The sequence below is a fragment of the Perna viridis genome, chromosome 1 (genome assembly GCF_037379345.1).
Source record: "Perna viridis isolate PV_CMFRI_1.1 ecotype Kerala chromosome 1, ASM3737934v1, whole genome shotgun sequence".
Classification (NCBI taxonomy): domain Eukaryota; kingdom Metazoa; phylum Mollusca; class Bivalvia; order Mytilida; family Mytilidae; genus Perna; species Perna viridis.
This window is the reverse complement of record NC_142445.1, coordinates 31,583,289-31,608,957: the sequence shown is the minus strand read 5'-3', so window position 1 is coordinate 31,608,957 and position 25,669 is coordinate 31,583,289. Positions and strand designations below refer to the sequence as shown.

At 32.0% G+C, this 25,669-nt stretch overlaps 2 protein-coding genes across 9 annotated transcripts in view; one reads left to right on the top strand and one right to left on the bottom strand.

Moving 5' to 3' along the window:
- LOC148628375 (uncharacterized) overlaps positions 1-15,900 on the bottom strand; it is a 34,137-nt gene extending 18,237 nt beyond the window's left edge. Inside the window, exons 1-8 of the mRNA XM_088586284.1 lie at positions 15,574-15,900; positions 10,388-10,527; positions 7,489-7,579; positions 6,268-6,503; positions 3,358-3,500; positions 3,008-3,201; positions 2,277-2,318; positions 1,699-1,775 (exon numbers count right to left, since the gene is read on the bottom strand). Of these exons, the coding sequence (XP_088442410.1) occupies positions 1,699-1,775; positions 2,277-2,318; positions 3,008-3,201; positions 3,358-3,500; positions 6,268-6,503; positions 7,489-7,579; positions 10,388-10,452 (848 nt within the window). The 5' untranslated portion in view covers positions 10,453-10,527; positions 15,574-15,900. The remainder of the gene's footprint in view (positions 1-1,698; positions 1,776-2,276; positions 2,319-3,007; positions 3,202-3,357; positions 3,501-6,267; positions 6,504-7,488; positions 7,580-10,387; positions 10,528-15,573) is intronic.
- Positions 15,901-18,265: 2,365 nt separating this feature from the next.
- The window catches only part of LOC148628374 (calcium-dependent secretion activator 1-like), a 39,269-nt gene continuing 31,865 nt past the window's right edge, over positions 18,266-25,669 (top strand). For 6 of the 8 annotated variants that reach the window (XM_088586283.1, XM_088586277.1, XM_088586260.1 and 3 more), the window contains exons 1-3: positions 18,267-19,153; positions 23,553-23,633; positions 24,771-24,934. In XM_088586283.1, the coding sequence (XP_088442409.1) occupies positions 18,368-19,153; positions 23,553-23,633; positions 24,771-24,934 (1,031 nt within the window). In that variant the 5' untranslated portion in view covers positions 18,267-18,367. Of the gene's footprint in view, positions 19,154-23,552; positions 23,634-24,770; positions 24,935-25,669 lie in introns of all 8 variants that reach the window. The other 2 variants (XM_088586257.1, XM_088586253.1) reach the window with 1 other exon arrangement.

Genomic DNA, 25,669 nt, shown 5'->3' with positions numbered 1-25,669 from the left:
GGCTAAACCTAACGGTTTTGGAGATATATATGCGAAAAACTACTGTGTGATCCCTATGTTCTATTTTTAGTAACAGTGGCCATGTTTTTTGACGGATCAAAAAACCACACTTTGACTCTATGCAAGATACCCAAATGAACATTCAGACAAAGTTTGGTTCTAATAGGTCTAGTAGTTTCAGAGGAGAAGAGTTGTGAAGAATTGTCAATGACGACGACGGACGACAAGTGATGCCAATAGATCACATGGCCTTCGATAAGGTGAGCTAAAAAAAAAAAATTTCCGTGAATTTTGCTGAGGCCTGTAATTTGGGTAAAAATCAGAGAGGAACAAAACACAAACATGTCCTATAACTTATCATGGTGAATTCATTTACCAAAAATCATGTCAATACAGTGGATTCCGCTTAATTGCATAGCCTATTTGCCTGTAAAAATTATGCAAATAACCGGGCTACTCTTGTAACCGAAATTACGATTTTACCGGAAGTGTGAGTTCAGGTAAGACGACAATACTGTGGATCAACCAGGGATATCACTGTTCAACATTTCTGATCTTGTATTTAATTGTTATAGAATTTCTCATTGTATTGTTCTTTTATCAATAAATCATAATATATATTGTGTTTGTCTTGTTTATTGACCTTCTTTACGTTGTGCGTATTTATAAGTAAAACCATGTGTTTCTCATCTATAAATAGTCAAGTAATTTCCTGACCTTTCTATGAAAGAAAATCCCATATTTCATATTTCAGCTGGGATTCAGTGTAATATTCATCAATGTTTGCAGTTTCTGGGCTTTTGAAATGGTCTGTGCATTTTTGTTCCTCTGTTCAATCACCATTGTACACTAATAGTTGTGTATTATACGAGTCATTGACCTCGATATATTCCTATGAAGTGTGGATCGTATGGGGCACCTGAGGGTACTTAAATTTCATTAGACATTGTACTGCATGAATGATGACTTTTAACTTTCGGTTGATATTTATGCCTAGTAACCCAAGCTCACTAAAAACTGTTCAACTCATTGAAGAAAATTAAATTTACATTGATAATCATTTGTAGTCGGAAGAATTTAAATAGGGACAAAAAATAACCCAAGCCGCATCATAAGGTGATGTTTGGCATGTCGTCAGAAGCCATTGTTCACCTAGGTGCTTGTTTATTTTAATGTAATTAGAAATCATTTAAATTGTCTTTTATGTCCATTATGTTTTTAATCCATTATTAACACCTCCTGATTGATGATAGTCTAGTTTTTACAACAATAAATATGATCAACATATTTATGACCCGAAGCCTTAAAACAGAATTTGGGAAAACCTGTCTTTACCTGGATGAGGCAAAACTCTCTATGCAATGAACCGAAATGCACCTGCAAGGCCTATGCAAATAAGCGATTTTTTCCCTAATAGAATAATAGGAAATGGTTTTGTGCTGGAGAAAATTATGCTAATAACCAAAATATGCAATAAAGCGATATGCGATTAAGTGGAGTCGACTGTATCTGCAAGCGTAAAAAAAAAAGTCTGGAGAACAAAAGATGGACTGACGAGTCAAAAACATTATACCGTCTCCACCTTAGTTACGTGGGGTATAATTATACCTCGATTTATCAGCCCTACTGAACTATCCAAGGAGAAAACTTGAGACTATAAGTTGAAGTTACACACTAAATCTTTTGATAATACTGTACCTATTAGAACTGTCCCAAGGATCTTGCTGAGCATTATCATTAAATTCCATTGATGATAATCCAGGCTTTTTACTTTGCTGAATATATAAAAACAAAATATATCAATCATAGGAAAAAATCAACAATAAATGGTGATATAAACACTTTTTACCCGAAATCAACTTTCTTTGTCAGCATTAAATTCATTCTTTCTGCACTTGATTTATTTGTTTACAAAGTTATCAAGCACCAAACATTTGTTCTATTTGTTTACAATGTTTTCAAGCACCAAACATTTGTTCTATTTGTTTACAAAGTTCTCAAGCACCAAACATTTGTTCTATTTGTTTACAATGTTATAAAGCACCAAATATTTGTCCTATTTGTTTATAATGTTATCAAGCACCAAACATTTGTTCTATCTTTAACAGTTTCAGGTTTCTATTTTACTTCCATTGAAGTGTACATTTCATTATACTGTCATTGGGCTAATATGTTCTGAGGCCTTACTTACTAAATCAGATCATTCTGCACTCTCTTTAAAGTGAATTTGATACAGAAAATTTAAAAAAAAAGAACAAACATATAACAGTACCTACCTTATTTTTCATGTTCTTCCTGAAAGACTCTTTTAAGGAAATCTGAAAAAAAAAGATAGCATAGTCATAATAAAAGTTAACCTTTATAAAGAGTTTGAAATTTAAATTTGTGAAAAATTTAACAAATAATGTTAACAAAAAAACTTTGAATTTAAACAGTTTACTACCTATGTTATAAGTATTTCACCTTTAAACTGGCATGCAACACCAAAATAGTTTTTACATTTCAGACCATAAAAAATGACATCAGATAAAACAAAAAATCTGTGAGGGACAGCTCACTAGTGATATCCAAGCATTCCATAACGAAATAAGGAAAATTCATTTCACAACACAAGATCCCTATAAAAAGCTTACTACAATATATTAGCAACTAGTGATTAATAAAAACTGAGAAAAATGAGACTTAATTTACCACAGTATATGGAAAAAATTTTTTTTGTGATTAACAGGGAGTAGATGTCATAGAAGTATAAAAACCCATTCCAAGATTCAGTATACTCTTACGAAGTTTAGTATAAAATATCAACAGCCTAGGAGTTAAAGAAGCTGAAAATTTTTTGACATAGGTAGAACAGTGCCCCCCCCCCATTTTCCCATATAATTATCTTTACTTCTTACCAAAGAGTGCATTTGATATTGGGTAAAGTATGAATAAGCTTCAACCCAACTGAAAGATTAAGAGCTTTAAACCACATGTAGCATGTTACATACTGAAGATAATTTCTCACCCTAAGTTTTTTATTAGTATCTTTATTTTCCTTTTCCTTTTTAATATCTTTTCTGTAGTTTGTCATTCTTTTTCCTTTTTCATCTTTGATCTTCATAGTCTTAGTTCTTCGTTTGGTCTTGCACTTTTTTATCATATCCTGTGACCTTCTCCTATTAGCAGGTTCTTCTGGATCTGTGTCTGTACTGGAATCAGCTGAATAATGTCGAAAAAATTAAAGATCAGTAGAACTTGTACACAGAAATTCATAATTCTACATCATTTAATGTTTGCTAGGATATCTTCTCATTTTTTTTTGCAATTCAAATATACATGTAAATTCACAGATATGAATTTAATACAGGAACTTACCTCCTAAAATAAATTCCCTTTTCCGTACTTGAATTTGCCTAGCTCGTTCTCTGTCCATAGGTCTAGGTTCACAAAGCTCACAGAAGTAGTTATCTGGAATATTTGACCTGTCAACTGCCATGCAATCAATGTGTTGCCAAACACTGAAAATAAACGTTATAGTTCAGAAAACTGAATGTTTACTGAGAATAAAAAATATGAAGTTGCATACCTCCACTTCTACAGGAAATTGATGTGTGATCGCCTACAATGTATGCTCAATCTTTATTAAGCCCCACAAAAAAATTTGAAATCAATCCATACATCGAGTTAAAAAAAAATTTCCAGATTAATTTTTGTGTCTGCTCCAGAAAAAAGTTCCTATTTTGAAAATTTGTCATCAGGATTGTTTGCATCTTGACGGGAAGGTTAATAAATGGTTCAGCAAATGCAGTAACTTAACCTCAATTAAGACACAGCACTAATTTTAGTGCTAAATTGTTTACTCTATCGAGATTTCAATACTATGTAGTATTATTCACATTCCTGCACATGCACATTTTCTGAATTGTAAAATAAATATTTAACCAAAAAAAAAAAATATCTCCGACATCAATTGTTAAAAAAGAAAAGTGGCCTGAGACTTATACATTTTGTAAATCCTAAATTTGGTATTAAACAAAACAACAGATAAATCTATAAGAGAACAAAGACAACTATGTTACATAGTGAAATTTTACTTCTTAATTCCTAAATGTCAAAATATTGTATTTTCAAGAGAATAATATGCATTTATATATCGTATGCAGTGCAATTTTGAAGGTCATCACATGTGAAAAAGTTTTTTTGGCTTGAATGCAGTAGAATTTGTAAAATGAACGATCAGTATTTGAACTTGGTTGGTCAATTTATTTACATTGATACAGTATTTTCAACAAAAATGTAAAAGAAACTTATATTGCCACAGGATGTATGAGTTGGCTTATAAAACTTAAAAAACAAAATCAGAAGTCCAGAAAAATCAGAATTTCCATTTTGGTTTTAACATTATTTTCATAATTTATTAAAATTTATATCAAAACATACTTTTAAGGAAAATAAACTGTTATCACAGAGATAAGCCTCCCCTGTTCAATATTGTCAATTTAATGGCATGTTTGTTAAATATTATTTTTTGTGTTGCTTTCATATTTTGAATAATAATAAAAAATTATAAAATTATCATTTTTGTGTAACCACTACAAAATGCCACTAAACTTGCGGAGGTATAAGCATTAAATTTGCACTAATTTGTGATGCAATGATGGTAATGCATCTGTACACCAAATATCATTGATTAACGTAAGGGGTTCATGTTGAAATGAACTTATCAGAAAACTTAACATTAAACTGTAACATTGAATTTTTAAGTCAACAGACGATGACTATGGGGGTATATGTGTAAAATTGGCATAAATTTGTGATGCAATTATGGTAAAGCATCTGTACACCAAATATCATTGACCTAACATAAGGGGTTCATGTTGAAATGAACTTATCAGAAAACTTAACAATAGGTTTGTGGACGTCATCGGGGCCGGCGGAAAAGCAAAACCTAAGTCTCGCCTTCTGCGACTTTTGTCACTGTTGAGACAAAAATCATTAGAAATAATCAAAATAAATTTCAAAATACTCATTTTCAGCAGCAAAAGCATTTCATAAACAGGGTTTGACAAAAGAAGACTTTTTACTTTTTGGTTAATAGTTGTTTCATTTTATTCTCTAACCCTGTTTTATAAGAAAATAATATTGTGCAATTCTTGTCTTCAGCATGTTATATTAAGACATTAAAAATGATTTGAAGAAAACATCATTTAAAATTCAATACTTATTTTTAAGATGTATATGATGATTAGATAAACCTTCTTTCAGTAACATTTTACTGCCAATTCGTTTGTTCACATTATGTGATCTCTTTTTCTCTCACACTACATTTTTTTTTGTGGCCAATTCTCATATACTGATGCATTACATATACCCCCATGCTCTGCAAATGATTTCTATGTATCAATGCGTACATTATACACACCAAAATGCCATAAAAGCCAAATAAGAATGGAACTTAATTCTTAACAGGCTTTTATAATTTTATGAAATCAAAAAGAATTCATATACACCAATTAACCTCACACCGAAAGTAATTTACATGGTTTTTAACAACACATGCATACATCTCACATATCCTATAAGGGACTAACAATTGTTAATGAGGTAAAAAATGTGGTATACAAATTTATCAAATATTATCCCTAATATTTGTAACAACATATATAGTCAAAGGAATTAAGACAACATATATACAGGACAGTAGGACCTGTAAACATCTTGTATTTACAGGACCAAATCAAAACATGAAAAAACACTTACATAATATAGCATTTGCTTCAACCTACGTTACTTTTCTCTTCATGGATTTTCCAGGCATAGCCCCATCAATGTATTTTACCATAAATGCCAGTTTTTAAATTGATGAACGACACACTTCTTGATCAGTGATATATTGAGTGACTGCCAAAGACCGGAAGTGATTCCGAATGAAAAGATAAAAACATCGACCAATCAGCACTCATTTCATGGTCAATTTTAATTCTAAAAATAGTACAATGCATCAACTCAAGATAACCAAAAAAAAAAAAAAAGGTCATGATATGCAAAAAGCATATTTTATTCTTGGGTAAGGGCTAAAATTTCACCAGACTGATGGACCTACAAAACTTCCAGATATATCAGACTGCAATATTTTTTAACCAGTCACAGTCTCTTGGACCGGTGCTAATTTTGATAACTGCATATAATACACTCTCCCTGAAAAAAAATAGTGGTGTTTAATTGTTAAAACTTGAAGAACTTAGAATACTAAGAAAACCTAAAAATGAAAACATGAACACAAACCTGCATTTGTCACAGCAGATCATGTAACCATCATCATGAGTAAAATCACAAATACATCTTGTAACACTATCATCAACATTGTCACTGGTTATATCTACATTGGCTTGTTGTACAATACGGCTGGTTACGGAAACTTCTTCAACTTCAATATGACCATTAATCTTGTCAACAAATCCTAGAGGAGATGAAACCTTGGGAGGTGGCGTTGCTGGAGGTGGCGCGCCATAGTTATGGTCCTAAAAAGGTAAAAAGATCATGGCAGCTGAAAGTGAACTTGCTACATATCTTTACAAAAGCATCATAGTGGAAATTTTCAAAGTTTTGTTATCATTCCTTTTCAAACATACTCATCGGTTTCAAAATGTCACTGTACATTCTTCTTAAATCAAATTTCACTACATCAATTTAGTAAGGGAATATTTTCACAATCTCAAACTTGTATTCAAATGTGAAGAACATTAACAGTCTACCTTAAAGTTTGTTATAAATCAATAATAGATGAATTAGCCTTTGCATGACTATCAAATTGATCAATATGCAACGTTTTTTTAAATGATACACTAAACATTATTGCATGTACATAACATTTTAATGTAACTAGATTCTTGGGTCTTACATGTAACCAAGATGCATTTTACCAGGATGTCAAAATTCATATTTCATCTGGAGTGGTCATTTCTCTATATTCTTCAGTAAAGTAAAACCAGACTAGAACCTTTCTATTGAACGACCATGTCATTTCTTATCTGTTTGATGATATATGAAGCATTTTAATAAACTGACAATGTCTACAAGAACAGCTTGTAAAATTATGTTAAAAACCATCATTTTTATTATAAAGGTATGATTGGAATTGATTTTTTAAAGCAGAAATTTTCATACGTTAAATGAAAACCATTGGTAAAGCATAACATTGTCTGCTCTTTCTTGGCTACATGTGTTATATGATTATGTCAATTTTCTGAAAAGTGTAACCTCCTTTGAGAAACTACTTGATATTAGAGGCCACCTCTGCTAGGTAGAAGGGATGATATTTCAAGACTAGTTCCACTATATAGAAAATGCACTTTTATTTTTGCCAAACGAAGTTTTTGAAGATTTATTAAAAAAGCAAAGAATATCTTAAATGGGATCCTTTACATCAAATATGTAATGTAGTGGCAAACTTAGGTCTAAATAGAGTGTATAAAGGTGTTAATTCATTTAATTAACCACATTTACCTGATAAGGCAATCCAAAACAGCCAGGAAAATAATGGGAGGGAGGTCTTGAATAATCCTCAGGAGCACTTCCATCATCATAGGAGTCAATGCTGAAAGCAGACAATCAGATCCACAAATTTATTCCATTTGTGCAAGAAATCAAATTAAGAACATAAAAAATGTTCAGGTTATTAAGTAGTACTCCAGCTAAGAATCATGCAAATTCTGTAATATGATACATCCCAAAAAAGGCTACACATTTTTATTTCTGTTATTAAGTTCCTTTATAGGTCTGTATGATGAAATGTATAATCATTCATTACAATCTGTCTGCCCTTAGGATAATCCACATTGAAAATCCAACAGTCCCTATTGAATTTTAGTGTCTTTTACTGAGTAATCTCCCTTGATTTTGAATTCTACAGTACATTCTATACAATTTTTATCGCCTATGAACAAGGGTTATATAGTTCACTTTGTTAATCAATCCAAATGTGTCGTTACCTGTACTAATCACCTATTTGTCTTCCAATAAAATGTATTAGACAAAAAAAGAATCTCTTACGGGAACAGAACTTGCAACATGTGAAACGGACAAAGCTGAAATTGCAAATTTACTAGTCAAATTCCTGCAATGCAACGTATGCTCAAAATTGTGTGCAATTATATTTTTTAGCATGAAAAAAAAGGGAAAATTCACATTAACATAAACACTAGGTAGTTAAGTACAGAGATGACCTATCGCCACCAAGATAACACCCCAACCAAAATCACCCCCCCCCCCCCACCAAAAAAAAGAAAATTTGCAGATCCAAGAAAACTTCCATCCCTGTAAGTAGGACAGTGGAAGAAATCTAAGTATCAGACCCTGGGTACTAAATTCTTGAAGAAACATAAATCAGCCAAGGTCCATGAAAAGTAAATTGAAATTTGAAAACCCTGAAATGCTCAAACAGTACTACACTGTAGGTTCAGGGCAAAGAAATTCAATTGATATTCTAAAGTATTATATGTACATTTTGTACACTAAGCTTTGCAAGAGAGCTGTTTAAATTACTAACTAGCCTAGCTATATTTGTATTGAAATTGGAACTGGCCTATTTCAAATAGCTGTAACAATTTTTCATATTGCAGTTATGAACAAGAGGCTCCCAGGAGCCTGAATCGCCACCTGGTTAAATTTTGCCTTTTAAAGGCAATTAATTTAACAAGCAGTTGTCCAACAATTTTGACTCAAGAAGTCTTTGATAGGGCTTATCATAAGGATCATTTCAACAATTGAAAGTTTCTTTTAATTTATCATAGTTTTCAAGATATTGACTGAAAACTGTTAAAAAATTGTCATTTTTCCCCTTTCAAGGGCAATAACTTACAAGGAGTCATCTGACAACTTTCAGGGATAAGACTTGTAGTCCTAATAATAAGGATCATTTCAGCTATTGAAAGAATTTGGCTATACCTAACAGTTTTGGAGATATCTGCGAAAAACTACTGTCTGACCGCTATGTTCTATTTTTAGTAACAGCTACCATTGTTTTTGATGGATCAAAATTCCCCACATCAGTTCTATGCAGGATACCCTGAGGAACATTCATACCAAGTTTTACTTGGTTAAGTAGTATCAGAGGAGACGATTTTTTAAAAGAAATAACATTAAAAATTGCAAAATTGTTGAAAAAGGCCAATAACTCAAAAATTGCTTAGGTCTCACTAACCACTTCCGGGTCAAATGGCCACCCCCCTATGTAGTACCAAAAACACACTGAACCTTGACATATGCATTGTAAGTGCATTATTTGTGTGCATTATGATTTAAAGTAGTCAAAATAAAGCTGAGAATGTGTACTTTAAAATCATTTATGTAATTAACTACGCAAGTGTATGAATATTGTTTACATGTGTGAGTAATTTGCCTTCATGCTGTGTCAGTTAGCAGAACAGGTAAAAATGTGGCTTTTCAGTATTATTTATTCAAGTAAATTTTGTGAAGAATTTCTACAATCATCGTACCATTTAGCATAATGATTTTGGAAGCCTTATTTTCCAAGCTTTGCAACGGTATGCAACTTTAAGATGTCATTTGTCCTGGGAATTCACAGTGAAACTTTGAAAATTACTTTTTTAACATGTAAAGTAAAGGAAACGTTAGAAGTGGTTAGTGAGACCTTAAAGGATTAAAAAGAAAATTTGACAAGAAATATATCTCATCATGTTCAAACACTTTTACCTGGGTCAGAATTTAGCTAAACCTAATGATTTTTCAGATATATGCAAAAATCTGCTGTCTGGCCCCTAAGTTCTATTTTTAATAGCGGCCATGTTTTTCAACGAATAAAAAATCCCCACAACAGTTCTATGCAGGATACCCCAAGGAACATTTGTAACAAGTTTGGTCTCAATTGGTCAAGTAGTGTCAGAGGAGACGATTTTTGAAAGAAATAACATTAAAAATAGCAAAAATCGTTGAAAAAGGGCAATAACTCCAACATGGTTTAACAGATTAAAACAAAACTTAAACCAGAGATAAATCTCATCATGCTGAACACTTTTATTCTGTCTGAATTTAGCTAAACCTAACAGTTTTGGAGATATATATGAAAAACTACTGTTGGACCCCTATGTTCTATATTTAGTAACATTTTTCGACGAATCAAACATCCCCACATCAGTTCTATGCAGGATACCCCCAAGGAACATTTATACCAAGTTTAGTTCTAATCAGTCACGTAGTTTCAAAGGAGAAGAGTTTTGTATAATTGTTAACGACGACGACAATGGACGCCAAGTGATGGCAATTCCCTTTGGCCAGGTGAGCTACAAATGACTAATTTTATCAATAGTCAGGGCATCACAACTAGAGGTTAAAAAGTCACTATGATGTCATAAAAGAAATGAAATGTAGTGCTACAGGTACTTACTCTGCACATCCTCCATCTTTACCAAAGTCCGTATGAACTGCTCCAACTCTCAAGACAACACTCATTGTGATAAACTGAAGTCTTTCCAAAGATCAGTTAACAGCATTTTCAATTTGTAGAGCTGCATTTTAAGCTAATTCCTGAAAGATAAGATACATGCTGCATGATACAAAAAATGCCAAAAAAAATAATAATAATAAAATAACTTAACATTAGTCCTTCAAAAGACTCACAATTCATTTTCTGGTCTTGGGAACTTCTAATTTTCAAATTAAATCCAGTAATTTGTTCAAAATTCCAACAATTGACTGTCTGACATACAAAAGGTTTGAAATTAAATTTAAATTTAAAATTTCTACTGTGACTGTAAAGAGCTATACATATTGACTACCAAAATTGAAGCTGTAGGCTACAATGTACCAAAGCCAAAATTTTAGGTTAAAACCTGGAGTCAGGGTACTGTACCAGAGTTATCTGTTGGTCCTGTTTCTACTAATTTTAAAAGGATACTGTCAAGAAAATTTAATTGGTACCACAGTTCTTTAAACTACCTACATGTAGCCAGAGACTAAGTGTCAAATCCTGGGTACTAAATTCCTAAATAAACATGAATCTGCCAAAGTCCATGAAAAGAAAATTGAAATTTGAAAACCCTGAAATGCTCAAACAGTACTACACTGTAGGTCCAGGGCAAAGAAATTCAATTGATATTCTAAAGTATTATATGTACATTTGTACACTAAGCTTTGCATGTAATAGTACATTTTCAACTTCCCATCAATGTAAAGAACTAATGATTTAATTTTACACAAGTATCAATAGTATGGTTAAATACATATAACAGAATATCACATGCAGTAGGTAAGGAATTGTGTAGTGATGATCTTAACAGAATGTATTATGTTAGTTATCATATTTATGTGCAATAAAAATAAAATAATAGATACAGTGTTCTAGGATTCCTATTTCCCGTTACCTGGGGCAAGTGAATTTTGGGTCAGGGAAAGTCAGGTACTTAGTTACACTTTCCCATGGCAAGTTGAAAACTTCATATGCTGTAAGGATTTGTTTTGTACAGAAAGCAGTCATTGACTGTGGGAAAGTTGATTTTATATGGATTTTTCCTGAGGAAATTTCAATTTCTGAAAAATCCTAGAACACTGAGATATTTATGTTTTATCCATATATTCACTTCAGATGCTGGGCACATGCCACATTACCAAGTTTTTAAAGAGTAATTGAGGGAACGAAGATTCTTGTGGGAAATCAAAAGAATGTAATCCAGGCACAAAGACCAGACAAAACAGGCATTAACAACTAAATACATAAATAAATAAAATAATACATAAAGTAAACAAAAGTAAATGAGCAACTGGACTCCACTAAAAACAGGGAGCATGGACCAGGTGTCCTGGCCGGGTAAGCATCCTCTGCTTTTCCATATAAAGTAAAATGTAAAAAAAAACCATGTCTACATAGAAATTCAGTTGGATCCAATAATAAACGTAACCCCTGTTGGGCATTTACCGAAAGACACCATCAAATTAATTGCAAAAAATGACTTTTCAGACAGGGTATACCAACAATAACCCGGCTTTCCCATACAATATTTCACTTTACTGGGTAACTTGAAATGGGAATTTTCATGCCCTGGGTTCCCTTGATTACAGTTTTAAAGGGGAAATGTTAAATTTACATGCTGGTACTAAATGGGAAGTGCCAACCCTCACAATGTTCATTGCCATGATGTGGTGTGGGGGATCAACTTCTGTTGTCCAAGAACTAACACATTGGGGGATAGATGGTCATAGTTCATGACCATGCCAATTCTGATATTGTGACCTAATAAATTATTGCACAAACAGCTTTCTGCTTTTTTGATTTATATGTATGGCTTTTTTTCCCACCAAATATACATTGTATATTAAAATAGAAGATAAAAAAACTTCCTTGCATTAATGACACTTCTGATACTTCAGTAGATTTAATTAATACTTTCCTTTATTTGGAAGACAAAAAACGTTTCAACAAAATATTGCAACTTTCCTTTCCTAGACTGACCCATGTCATAACTAAATCAAATTCCTGTGCCTTATTCACAGTTTAAATGTAGAAAACACAATAAATGCCTTAATTAAATGAAGATCCAAAGAATATGTGAAGTAAAATTGCAACATTTAATTGAAATGATCAGTATTTCTCATTTTGATAATGCAATCAAGATGTCACATACAGTGTTAAATCTAGGATTAGAAAAGGGCATGGTAAAATTTTTTTCAAAAGGGCACTTTTTGTCGTGATGTTTGATGTTAAGAGCACATTGATTGGTTTAAAAATCAACATCTTCAGGACATATTATGCAAACTGCATGGATTTACTGTAGTAATGTATGAATGAGACAATAACTGTAGCAGTAATAGGCCTCTTTCAGTTGAACATGTGCATGCACTATCATAGATTGAAGTTTGTAAGCCCCCAACTTGGTGTTGGATTCCTCCCAATCAATTTTAAAGTTTTTTTCAAATAAAAAAAAAAAATAATGAGAAAATTTATTTAAAATCAAATTCATTTTTACGATTTGAAAATTAATACATTGAACACTTGTTTCCTTCTTTCCATTCATGCCAGTTGAGGATGTCTGGAATATTCATCATGTTCATGTTGTGAACTTGAATTCTACAGTTCTGCAAGTATTTTGGGGTTAAATAAATCTACATCAGCTATAATGATTGTGTGATGCTTACAGTACAGTTACAGGGAAACTTGGGCAACTCTAACTTTTCATTAAATGCTACCATGAGGTGCAGTATTTGAGGAAATGTAACAAATTTTAAGAATGTTGAAACTGAATTTCCAAAATCATCTTTATTGGAAAGGAATGTCATTCTTTTTAACTATTGCAAACAAAACTTTTTGGAAAAATACTGAATTGTTGAAATTACAAGAAACGTGAAGACTGCAGGGGAGGTAATTCATTTTGTACAAACATTTATCATTTTAAAATTTGTTTACACACATGGTTCTACAAATTCAAGACCTGTTCAGATGACAGTATTGTCAAATTGAGGAGTAGAATTTAATCTTTAGAAAATGATTGGATGTTCATAAAATTGTGGTAGATCCATTCGGGTTTCATTTTCTAATTGTCAAACCCTGATCAGCTGATTGCTTCTGGGAGATTATTTACCTGTCATGAAACGTAAAACTTAGGCCTTACCTGTTTAGACAGCAATTAACACCTATTGTGAGATTAATTAAAGAAATGAGATTGAAATGTGAATTAGGGGTTTGATTACAGAGTTTTTCTGTAATTTTGACAAAATTTGACCTAAAAATCGTGTCAAGTAAACGACAAAAATGGTTTTTAAAAAAGTTTCATGGTTTCGAGAGGGCTAAAATTCTAACAGGCACATTTTTGTGACTGAAAACGGCAATTAGCATGTTGGAAAAAGGGCATGGTGCCACGCCATGCTACTTTGCTTTAGATTTAACCCTAACATAAGTATGATGTACAAGTAACAAAAATCCAATTTTAAACAGATTTTTTTTTTTTTACAGCTACTCCAATCAGTGGGAGATATCATGTAGAAATATTACTTCATATTTTTATTAAGTGATAATGCAATCTTTTGATATTTTAATTTTGCATTAGTAAATTGATAATTACTATTTATAAATATAAATAAAACACTTTGAAAGTATTGATTTTTGTAATTTGATTCGAGTGACGGACTTGTAAAAACAGTCTGGTGACACTTTTAGTTTCTGAGTTATAATAATTGAACGACTTTTCTAGAAATAAAAAAAACTAATTACAGGCCCAAGATAATGTGTACATGAGACTTGTAATGTAGAAGCCATTAATCAGGACAGAGAACATTGTCAGTAGTAATTATATAAGTTTAATACAAGACGTTGTCCAAATGAAGATGAGACGGCATCCTCTGCTGGTCGTTTTCGGCCTCTAAAATGCTTCAAATTCACTCTGAGAAATTTCTTACATAAAGTACGTTTCAAATACAATCTACATATGTCTTTATTTAAATTAAGTTTGTTAACGGTTTCGAACTTTCATTGATGACGACCAATGTTTACTCCTGTATACAAATAATTCCTTGGCGAACCTCGTACATGTATAGTTGTCTGGTCTATTTTTTGAAATTTAAATAACACATTGTTTACAATGTCTCCTATGCCTGTCTGGTTATCTCATGGACTGCAATTAATTATAATTACTCAATACAGGACAGTCGTGAAGTATATATCAACGATAAATGTCCTTTTTTTTTTTCGATTTTCACATTACATTTGTCAATCTTTAATACCACGTGCTAATCGTCTCAACTGCTGTTTTATTGTGCCAACGGCTTTTATTAAAGTTGGGCAAATCAACTAGTATCACTTTTGGCGATAGGATTACGAATTTTCACATGTCCTCTGGACTCCCTTGTAGTGGTTTTCTGGGGTCCCACATGAATTTTCGTCTATATTGTTGGCGAAGATCAATGAGATTAACTGCAATGTGCTGGGTGATTTTTCACCCAGGTTGGTGGTTCTCCGTACACAATAAAAACTGGAATATATGATGTCCCAGCTGGGTGGGTGTAACTCATTTCACAGTGAAAAATCCGACTGACCGTGGTTCACTGACTAACACGAATTTAAAACTCCAACTTGAGTGATAGAGAAACACAAGTCGCAGAGTGTAGTGTATATGTATGTGACAGCAACATTAGGACATAAAGCTGTTTAGTTTACAAATAGAGGCAAAAATACATATTGTCTGCAATTAAATGCAATTTGTAATACATTTAGACAGTGTGCCATAAACATTATCAGTTACTAGCCCAAACAGTCAACTTCAATAATAAATCTAAAGAACCAACTGTAATTTTCAGATTTTTCAGTTCAAACAATTATTAGTAGTCTTGGGCTTCGGGCTAGTGACAAATAACTCCAAAATTAGTTTTTATTTAATTTACCAACTAAGTAATGATGATTGGAAAAGAAGTACAATTTTATTATCTGCATTCCTGCTTCTTAATAACTATGTAAAATAAACGACCGCCGCTGTCGATTAACATGGCGGCGGTGTTTTTTTTCATAAATTGGTCATGTCTAGACAAAATTATTTGACAAGTTCGCTTTTTCTTTGAAGTGAAAGCACATTAAGTGTATGTACTTACCTCTTAACTATTCCAAATTCAACAATTATCCAATGTTCATGCTTAGATACTCGTGGTATATGTGAAAACTGAAGTATCTTTCGATATAAACACAAATGTCAAAACAAACCATTTTAAAAACATAGCATTTCAAGATGAAAATTATCGGATATAACAGTTTGCATCAATTCCATACAAAAGTATACACATTACACAAACCAAAATATTGTCAAAACGACCTTGTCATGCACAACCAATGTCGTAATTGGGCAATATAAGCCGATATTTTGATACTTTCAGGTATAACAACTTAGGTCAGCCGCCATTAAAGCCAAAGTTGGGGGTTTTATTTTGTCTGCAAGGGCTTCGTTTCCGGGTTATTTTTTTTAAGTTTGTTATTATAATAATTGTCGAAATTTCATTTAAATGAAGCAATATTGCCACAATTTTGGTTTTAAGGGATTTTAAAAATATTAAAAATTAAAGTGTTCGGCATTTCAAGTGTGCACACAAAGAGTCAATGGGTACCTTGGACCGCCTTACTACTTACACGTGAGACCTACCATTACATTCGACCGAGAAAAAAATCCGATTTTAACTTACTCCAACGATGGTACCCTTTTAAATTGATTTTTCAAATGTTATATTTTTTTTATGAAAATATTGGAAAATACTCAAAAAGCAATACAGTTCAATTTATTGTCAAGCAAATTCGTTGTTAAACGTATTGTTAATGCAATTTAATACATATACATGTAACTTGCATATTTTGGAATAATCTTTAATTTAAATATTTGATAATTGGAAATAGTTTACTTGTTGAACCAATAAAAAAAATTGAGTTGAACCAATAAAAAATTTGAAATACGAAAAATAGTACAGTGATCACACAGTTTACCAAATAAAATCTTAATCAGATTTGGTATTTATAAAGCGTGATTTTGCGTGGGCTATCTTTTTCAAAGATAGTACTTGTTTTCACACTGGTTTTTCTTGGGGGGATTTTGAGGCCTAGCTTGGTCCCTTATTTCGTAGATATAGAATTCAGTAAGATTTCTTTTTTTCCTTATATTCTGTAGGGTCTCGAAATTGAGCGATTCGGTACTCTAGGAATCTAGGAAGGTCAGTACATAACGATACGATACGTCGTTTTGACATTAGTCTAGCTTAAGTATATTAGATTGGCCACATCCACCCCACAGTTCACATGCATATGAATTCAAGAATCGGCAATATGTGTGTAAAATATAATTTCTCTTGACTATATCTATTTAATGAACATTTCAATTTTCTTAAAATGGATATTTTTTGCGATTCATTTCTTGATACACAGATATTTATATCAATATTAGTAAGTGTTTTGAAGAACATTGATTCAGTTTTAGACGGATTCAAGTCATCTAGCCATTTTTCATAAAGAATATTATAAGAGAAATCAATATAAATCTTTATCTGTATCCTTGTACAATCTTTTAGACTTATATATAATCGTCTAAATAGAAGTCAACAATCACTCTTTCGGGGTGATGGAGCATTAAAAATGATGCTGAACATAACCAAAAAAAATAAATAAATAAACGTCTAAATATGTTCAACATCACCAAATGATGGTAAAATTTACATAAATATTTCGGATAACAGATATCCTTCTTCAGCATAAAATTAACAAAATTCAAGATCAAAACATTGACTCTGAAGCTGAATCACGCTGTGGGTGATTGTACCTTTAAGGGCAAACATAAGCAAATGATAAGGAATTTGAATGAAAACGAGACGGGGTGTTTTAATCAAAAACTAGAAATGAATTAAATGTGGAAAACAATTAAGAAAAGTCAAATTATAGTAATACGGCGTATTGATGTATTACTATACTATTATATATTATTATATAATTATGTATAATTCATTGTTAGCTGCTGGTCTAAAGCTGGTGCAGTACTATAAACTATAATCAATACGCCGTACTACTATAATTCATTAATACTATATTTCACAACTCATACGTTATGCCAGAACTTGCCATAATTACGCAGACTTTTCTTTATATCACTAGACTTCTTACAGTTAGATTTCTGGAACAGGGTTGTGCAATCTGATTAAAACCAGCTGTTAGGATACGCTACAGTACAGGGGAGCGTAAGGCATTGTAGCGTATCCTAACAGCTGATTTTAATCAGATTGAGGGTTATGTTGCTACAAGATTGAAGTCATCACTACAGAAGTTTTATGGTCGTCATCATGAACTCGTGGATCGTTATGGTGTATCCATCTGCACCACGAAATTGATTTTTCAACGTGTCATAGTTTTCCTTTTCTCTTTCGTCTACCCTGGACTTGAATTTTTGTTAGTAACTCGGCGGGTGTTTCTAGAAAAGCAGAGGACGCTCACCCTTCCAGTGCACCTGGACCATGCTCCGAACTTTTAGTGGAGTCCAAGCTGCTCATTTACTTTTGTTACTTTATATGTATTATTTTGGTTTTTTTATGTTCTTTGTTGTGCATGTCTGTTTTCCATGCCTGGTCTTTGTCTCTGGATTACATTCTTTTAATTTCCGCAAGAATTTTGGTTCCCTTGATTATTCCTTTATAAACCAAAAACAATTACTCCCAGGCTGCAATCCAAGGCCGGTACTATAAGTTAAAATTATTGCGCAGATATTGGAACTACTTTTATTACTTAGGGAATTTTTTGAGCGTAAAATTATTCTCATGTGACATCGGATTCGGAAGCTGAGAAATTATTTTGCCTTGCGCAGTAAATTGAAAATTGTCAAAATATCAAATGTAAACAGATTGTAAACCCTTTCCTTCGAAAATGATAGATCCGTCATCCAGTGAAGAGGAATCTGAACAAGAAACAAACGAGGATGAAAATTCAGATGTTCATAGTTTGCACAATAGTGCTGAACGTGGAAGTTTATCAGCAAGCGGAGATAACTTGAGTGTAACTGGTCCTCAAAGATCGAACAGTATCCGACCATCTAGCCCAAGTCCATCCCTTGTTAGCGATAGAGACAAGATAGAAGACGCAGAGAAAATAGAAAGGGAAGAAGAAGAAAGGAAAAAGAAATTGCAGTTATACGTATTTGTTATGAGATGTATTGCTTATCCATTTAATGCCAAACAACCTACTGATATGGCTAGGAGACAAACTAAAGTAACAAAACAACAACTACAAACTATTAAAGAAAGATTTCATGCTTTTTTGAATGGGGAGACTGGCATCATTGCTGATGAAGCATTTACAAATGCAGTTCAAAGTTATTATGAGGTGTTTCTTAAAAGTGATCGAGTTGCAAATATGGTAAGAAGTGGTGGTTGTTCTGCAAATGACTTTAGAGAAGTTTTTAAAAATAACATTGAAAAGCGAGTGAGAAGCCTCCCTGAAATAGACGGTTTAAGCAAGGAAACAGTGTTAAGTTCTTGGATGACAAAATTTGATGCCATTTTTCGTGGAGAAGAGGATCATAGAAAACAGCCACAAAGAATGTCGACAGCAGCATCAGAGCTTATTCTTAGTAAAGAACAACTGTATGAAATGTTTCAAAACATACTAGGGGTGAAGAAATATGAACATCAGATTTTATACAATGCATGCCAGGTTTGTTTGAAAATTAGTTCATAAAATGTAAAATATAGTTATTTGAATCACCTGGTTTTTGTCATACTGTAAAAAAGTTATGTCATTCTGTAAAAGTACTTTCATTCTAGACATGAATTTCTTCAGCGTAAAAATAAATTTTGATTTTTCAAAACTGAATTTTACCATTCCGTTTCTTTCAGTTTCACCAATTTCTGTTTTTTTCTTTTTTTTTTGCGTTGTAAAGTTTTGACTATCATTTGCAGCTACCTACAAACATGTTGTAACATTGTATGTGTATACATTTCTGTAATTTTGTTAGTTCTTGGATTTCATGAGGCCCACTAATTTAGTGATGACAACTTCACATTTTGTTGGAAACTGAAATCAACAGTTTGTCCAAATCATGAAAACCATTAATCATCAGTACTTCCACAGTAACAAACTGACATTGCCCCACTTAGATTGATTCAGATCCTAAGACTAATTTATTAAATAAAGGGGAAACAAGATGCTTTTTTCTACAGATGGCATCTGTTTAACATAGAAGCATGTACATGTACCAGTATTTAAATAAATTATTCATAGAAATAATGTATATTATCAGATACATATAATGCATGGGTACATGTACATTTCTGCCACTTTATGGAAAAAAGAAAATGTCCATAAAAATTTATACTTTTCTGAGAACAATGTAGAACATAAATAATTGACAACTGCTCTACATGTATACTACCAAATTTACCCATCTGTCATATCAGCATGTACAAAAAATGTGCATGTACATTATCATCACCCTCCGTATATTTCAATCTACTTACATATATTACCAAGCTTAACCTCTTATACACATGCCCCTCGGTCCATTTTAATCAAGCATGGTGACAACTGCCCATACTTCCAAATTTACCCATCTGTCACATCAGCATGTTCAAAAAAATGTGCATGTACATTATCATCACCCTCAGTATATTTCAATCTACTTATTACCAAGCCTGACCTCTTATACATGTGTCCCTCGGTCCATTTTACTCAAGCATGGTCTTAGATACATTTTGTGCAATTATTAACAATAACATTACCTCATGTTAAAGTTCACATGTATTAATACATGTACCAGGTATGTACAAAAAATGTACATGTACAACATTATACATTTGTATATACATTGCATTTGTACATGTATTGGGGTTACAATTCCCTTTAATTCTGACCGTATTGACTTCAAAGAAGTATTGCAGACCTTGAAAAGTTGCACACTAATGAGAGTATTATTGTGTTCCTGAAGTACATGTACATGTATAGCAATATTTTTTTCTTGGCATGTTATGAAAAAAGTCCAGATGTATGTATCAGGTGAATTAAATTTCAGCTGCATTATTGATCTTGAGCTTGCCTTAGTTGTTTTGCGCATGGTCGTGACAATGTAAAAAAAAAAGAATTTTATTTGAATTTTGATATCAATAACATAATATTTCAGTGTAGCAAATCAATATGAATGAACTTCTTGTTTTGTACATTGTACATGTATGTACATGAACCTGAGGAGCAGTGATCCATGAAGAATCATAACCTTCATATGAATATTGGATGCCTAATTGAAAGGATGTTCCCATTTGTATTAAACTTTGCACGTTTTTTCCTTGAAAGACTTCTAAATGTCAATATTAAAGTAGCATAAACAGTGTGCATGAAATGATTCGGGTGGTGGGTAAAAAAACTTGCAGAAGTGCAGCTTAATACATGTACTGTGATTGATTTATCTATTATTGTTGCATAGTTTTACCCCTGTATTTCTAGATCATTCACACTTGTTTTCGCACAATGATTGGGTGAATTATTTTTTTATTATGAAGGCCAAATAAAATTATACCTCTGTTTCCTGTCAACCCACCAACTTATGCCCTTGACACTCTGAGTGACTTATTTTCAAGTTAACAATTCAAACTACAGAAAGTACCACCAAACATCCTGACATTTTACAGATGGGAGTCAATTATCGGTTTCCACAAAGTCTGGGTTGTTAGTAATATGTTTTTGAATTAGTTTTCTGTGAAATTTGGGAAAAAATCAGTAAATAAAATAAAATGAAATCCTGACCTATCAACCCATTTTTTTTTACATGTAACAGGAAACAGGTAAAACCTTCAACCTTCATCAGAGGCAAAAAAGTATTGAAAAGAAGACTGACAACTGACACCACAGAGGCAAGGTGCCCTTCAAAATGTTTTTGCATACATATAGCAAAACTTGTTTTTTTTTGTCATTTAGGAATAAGGTACACAGGGGTATGCATCTTTTACTACATCTCTGAAAGGAAATTAATGGAACTTCATAGAATCTTTATTACATATTGATAATCACATCATACACCTCTTATTTTAGGTCTGAAAGTGCATATTATCAAATGGGGGAATGGGGGAATCAATTACGTGAGAATAGTTTTTCTAGTTCATATTATACATTTTTTAACTTTATCAATAAGACTATACGTGTATATATCTGAAATTTGCCTCCACCTACATGACATTCAAATCATTGTATTGCCATGTAATTATGGTGAAAGGTTTATTTCTTTTTAGTCTATGCTTAATTTCACTTTTTAATGTAAGTTTTGTTGGAAGTATTTAACACAAGTTATTTGACCACTTCCATTATGGTCAAAATCTTAACTTTTGTAAACATTTTCAGAGCTGTATAGAGCTTGAAAATATGGATTTTGCCCCCATCTGTTCAGGTTTGAACTCTGCAGGCTGAAAAGCATTTTATGCTATAACACAACATTTCCCTTTTGATCAGCCCTGGATAAACTTATAAAATATGAAGTGTGTGGAAGATGTAGGAATTGTTCCTTTTCCTAATCAGGGTTAATTTGCAGAACACTTCAAGTTTAGAAATATTTTGTTCAATTGTATTAATGGGTTTATTACACTGACATTGTAGAATTGGTTTATTACACTGACATTGTAGAATTGGTTTATTTAATCAAAATCTTTTCAATAACATGAATCATACAATGATGCTATAGGATGACTATGCTGGTACAATTTGTAACACATGTCGCAAATTAGTTATTGAACAGTTGACAAAAATTCCAAAAAAGTTTTTAAAATAGAAAATTCTCATCATTATCTCTCCATATCCCTCTCTGGAAGCAATCTGATTTCTGCTTCTCTTCATGTTCAACATTAGTTGTCTTGGCAACAAAGTATTGATCTAGTTAATTGTATATTAAGACCAAATACTGCCTTCAGCTCTCCCCAGAATAGGTTTTATTGATGTTGTTGGTATAGATTTTTCCATGGAACAGCGTGTCTGCATGTATGAATATTGAATGTAACAAATAAACAAACATGAATGAAAAATATTTGATATCCTGCATAATAATATACTACTTGAAATTATTGTATTTGTTCAGTTCTATTTTTTCATATTTGAAAAAAAAAATGTTATAGAAGTTTAAGTTTGGATGACATAAATGTTGGATTTCAGAGAAATCAAGAATGTAAAAACCTACAGAAACCAACTGAACTTTGCCAGGGCACTTTTATCTATATCTAAAAATATGGTACTTTTGTAGCATTATTGATTGAAAAGTAACAAAACTGGAAAAGTTTCATGTTTAATATTTGATTATTGACATATAACTCTTGATTCAACTTTTGTTATTACATGTTAATGCTGTTACAGTTTATTTTTAGAATCTAAATGAAATAAGGTAATGGTATCATTTTTTTTCTGCCCAATTAACATAGTTACCAGGTAATCTCTACCTGTACTAAGAGGTTTTACACACATGTATAGTTTTTTATCTGTCTGTCTGTCTGTCCAGGTAATCTCTACCTGTACTAAGAGATTGTACACACATGTATAGTTTTTTTGGTCTGTTATCCATACTTGGTCAGGTGCATTTTCCACAGACACATATTGTTTTTTTAAGACTAGCATCAATAGTTTTTCAAAAACAGTTTTAGAATATCTCATTTTGAGGCTTCAATCAGATTTTTTACTTTCGCAAATATCATGAAGGCACTATTTTCAAGGACTACTAATTTGATTGGAGTTCTTTAAACTTTAGATAGTTCCTTTGAAAGTTTTTCGTATTAATTTACACACATACATATACATTTGTACATGTATAAATGTTTTCACATTTATCCTCTGTCCTGAAGCTTAAGAGGAGAGGGTCCAAAAGTTAGAAATGATTATGAACAAATAGATGTGTAAATCTTAAAATGTAATTGAATTTTCATGATTTATATATAGTAGTAAAGATGTGGTTTTGTCTTTTTAAAAATTATCCCATGATTAAATAAAGCTAGTCATATACCGTAACTGTGTATGAATTTCCTTGATATGTGCTGTCTGTAATATGGGCAATTTCATTCAAGAATATGGTTTTCTTTTATTATAACAGTTAGACAATGCTGATGAACAGGCTGCACAGGTCAGAAGAGAGTTAGATGGAAGATTACAGCTAGTGGAACTTATGGCTAGGGTATTTATTAAGTAGTCTTTGTATCAGACAAAAGGTGATACTGTTTTATAAGTTCTGTATTGGTCTGTTTGAAAATAATATGGTGACATTTTATCGAAGTTACATGTATGTGGATACAGATAATTGCTGTTCATTTATACCAGAAGAGATTTAACTGATACTTGCAGTTAGTGTTGCGCAAGAGTACAATGAGTCACATTGTATATGTAATTAACTCTTGAGGTGATAGAAGAAGTCATTGACTTATCTACAAATTGCAATGACTAAGTTACAAAGGATACATGCATGTCAAAAACTTATGAAATTTACTTTTATTTTTTATTCAGAAACAGCTACAGCCTTGTCTTAATTAATTATTCAGCTATTGCATTTTTGAAACAAAAATTATGTAGGTTATATATGGAATTGCGCTTTGCAAGATGGGTTATTCATTCTTGATTTTGTTGATTTAAAAAGGTGATGAGTTGTAGAGCTATAGTTTGGTGAAAATATAGTGTATGTAGACCACAAAAGTTTTGTTTGTTCCATGGGTTTTTTGCAACTTCAATTTCTTCTATTATTGGCAGTATCTGAATTTTATGTGGATGAATACTTCAGCTATATGAAAAGGATTGGTGAGTTCAGACTGTCATTCAAGTCAAAGTCTGTCTATTTGTGGGTCGTTTTCATACTATGTGTTTACCTCTTCATTAGTTTTATATTTCTAGAATGTAGACTATGATATCATCCAGATTATGTAAACCATAACTGTGATCAAACTGAATTCTTAAGTACTATTGCATAACATGAACTTGCTGCATTTGATTAAATTTGTCATGACTATCAAGTGTTCAAGGGAATGTCTTAATATCATTTGCATATATGAATGTTTTCTTCTAAGTCTTGCATTGTTATTGGTGATACCTTTTAATTTCAATCAATAATTGAATTATGAAACCTGTATATTGTTCACACTTGTCTCATTGGTCAGGGTACATTATTTTGTGGTCTTTAGTAACTGCATTATGCAGAACATTTAATTTTCTGAAAATATGTCAATGTATTTAAAATTTAAGTAACTTATTATACCAGTTATTGATTGCAGCATGCATACCAGTTATGACAAATGTACTGAAATAACAGATTTTTTATTTACAGCAAAGAAAACATCCAAAATTTGTTGTAAAAGAAATGGAAAGTATGTATGTTGATGAACTGAAGGCCGCCATTAATTTGTTAATGGCAAATCTAGAGAGTTTACCTGTTTCTAAAGGAAGCACAGATTCAAGACTTACAAAATTTACTGGAAAAAGAATGAACAGGTAAAAATGTGAAAAAATGAAAAAAAATATGTTTGGAATTATTTACTGTAATCCATCAATGGCTATATTGTTCATTAGATTAAGGAATTATTCAATTATTAGACTGTTAATCTCTATCTAACAAACTGTGTAAGTGACAGGAAAAATCTGCTTATTGTGCCATTACTGCTGTTTAATCTGTTACAGTTATCAGTAATGCTGTTATTTTGTTAACAAAGAGTAACTTATGGCTTTACATTCATGATACGATACCAGTCCCAATTTTCAGTGTCTCTTTATTTTGATTTCTTGCCAAAGGAAGTTTCAAAATCTTATTTAAAGGTTACACAGTATAGATTACATTCTGTTTTTAGCAATTACCCTAGGTCTGAAAATGTCATTGATAACCAAGCCCAAGGCTTGAGTAACCACACTGGATGCCATTTTATACATCAATATACCTTTTTGTCAATACTTTCAAAGTTATGATACCAGTAGTAATAATACTACGTAATAATGATTAGGTACTATGATACCTGAAGCTGGTTGCACATTTGGCTTGTATGCACTTAATACTTGTTGTTTTAGTATTAACATAAAGGTTTCTCTTAATTCAAGTTTTCTCAATAGTTACATTTGGATTCAATGCTTCTGCTACATAGTAACCTTTTAATCCATTTTTTTTTATTTTGCCTTATAGTGTAATATTTATTCAAGCACCAAAATACTTTGAAATGATTGAAATATTTTTTTACA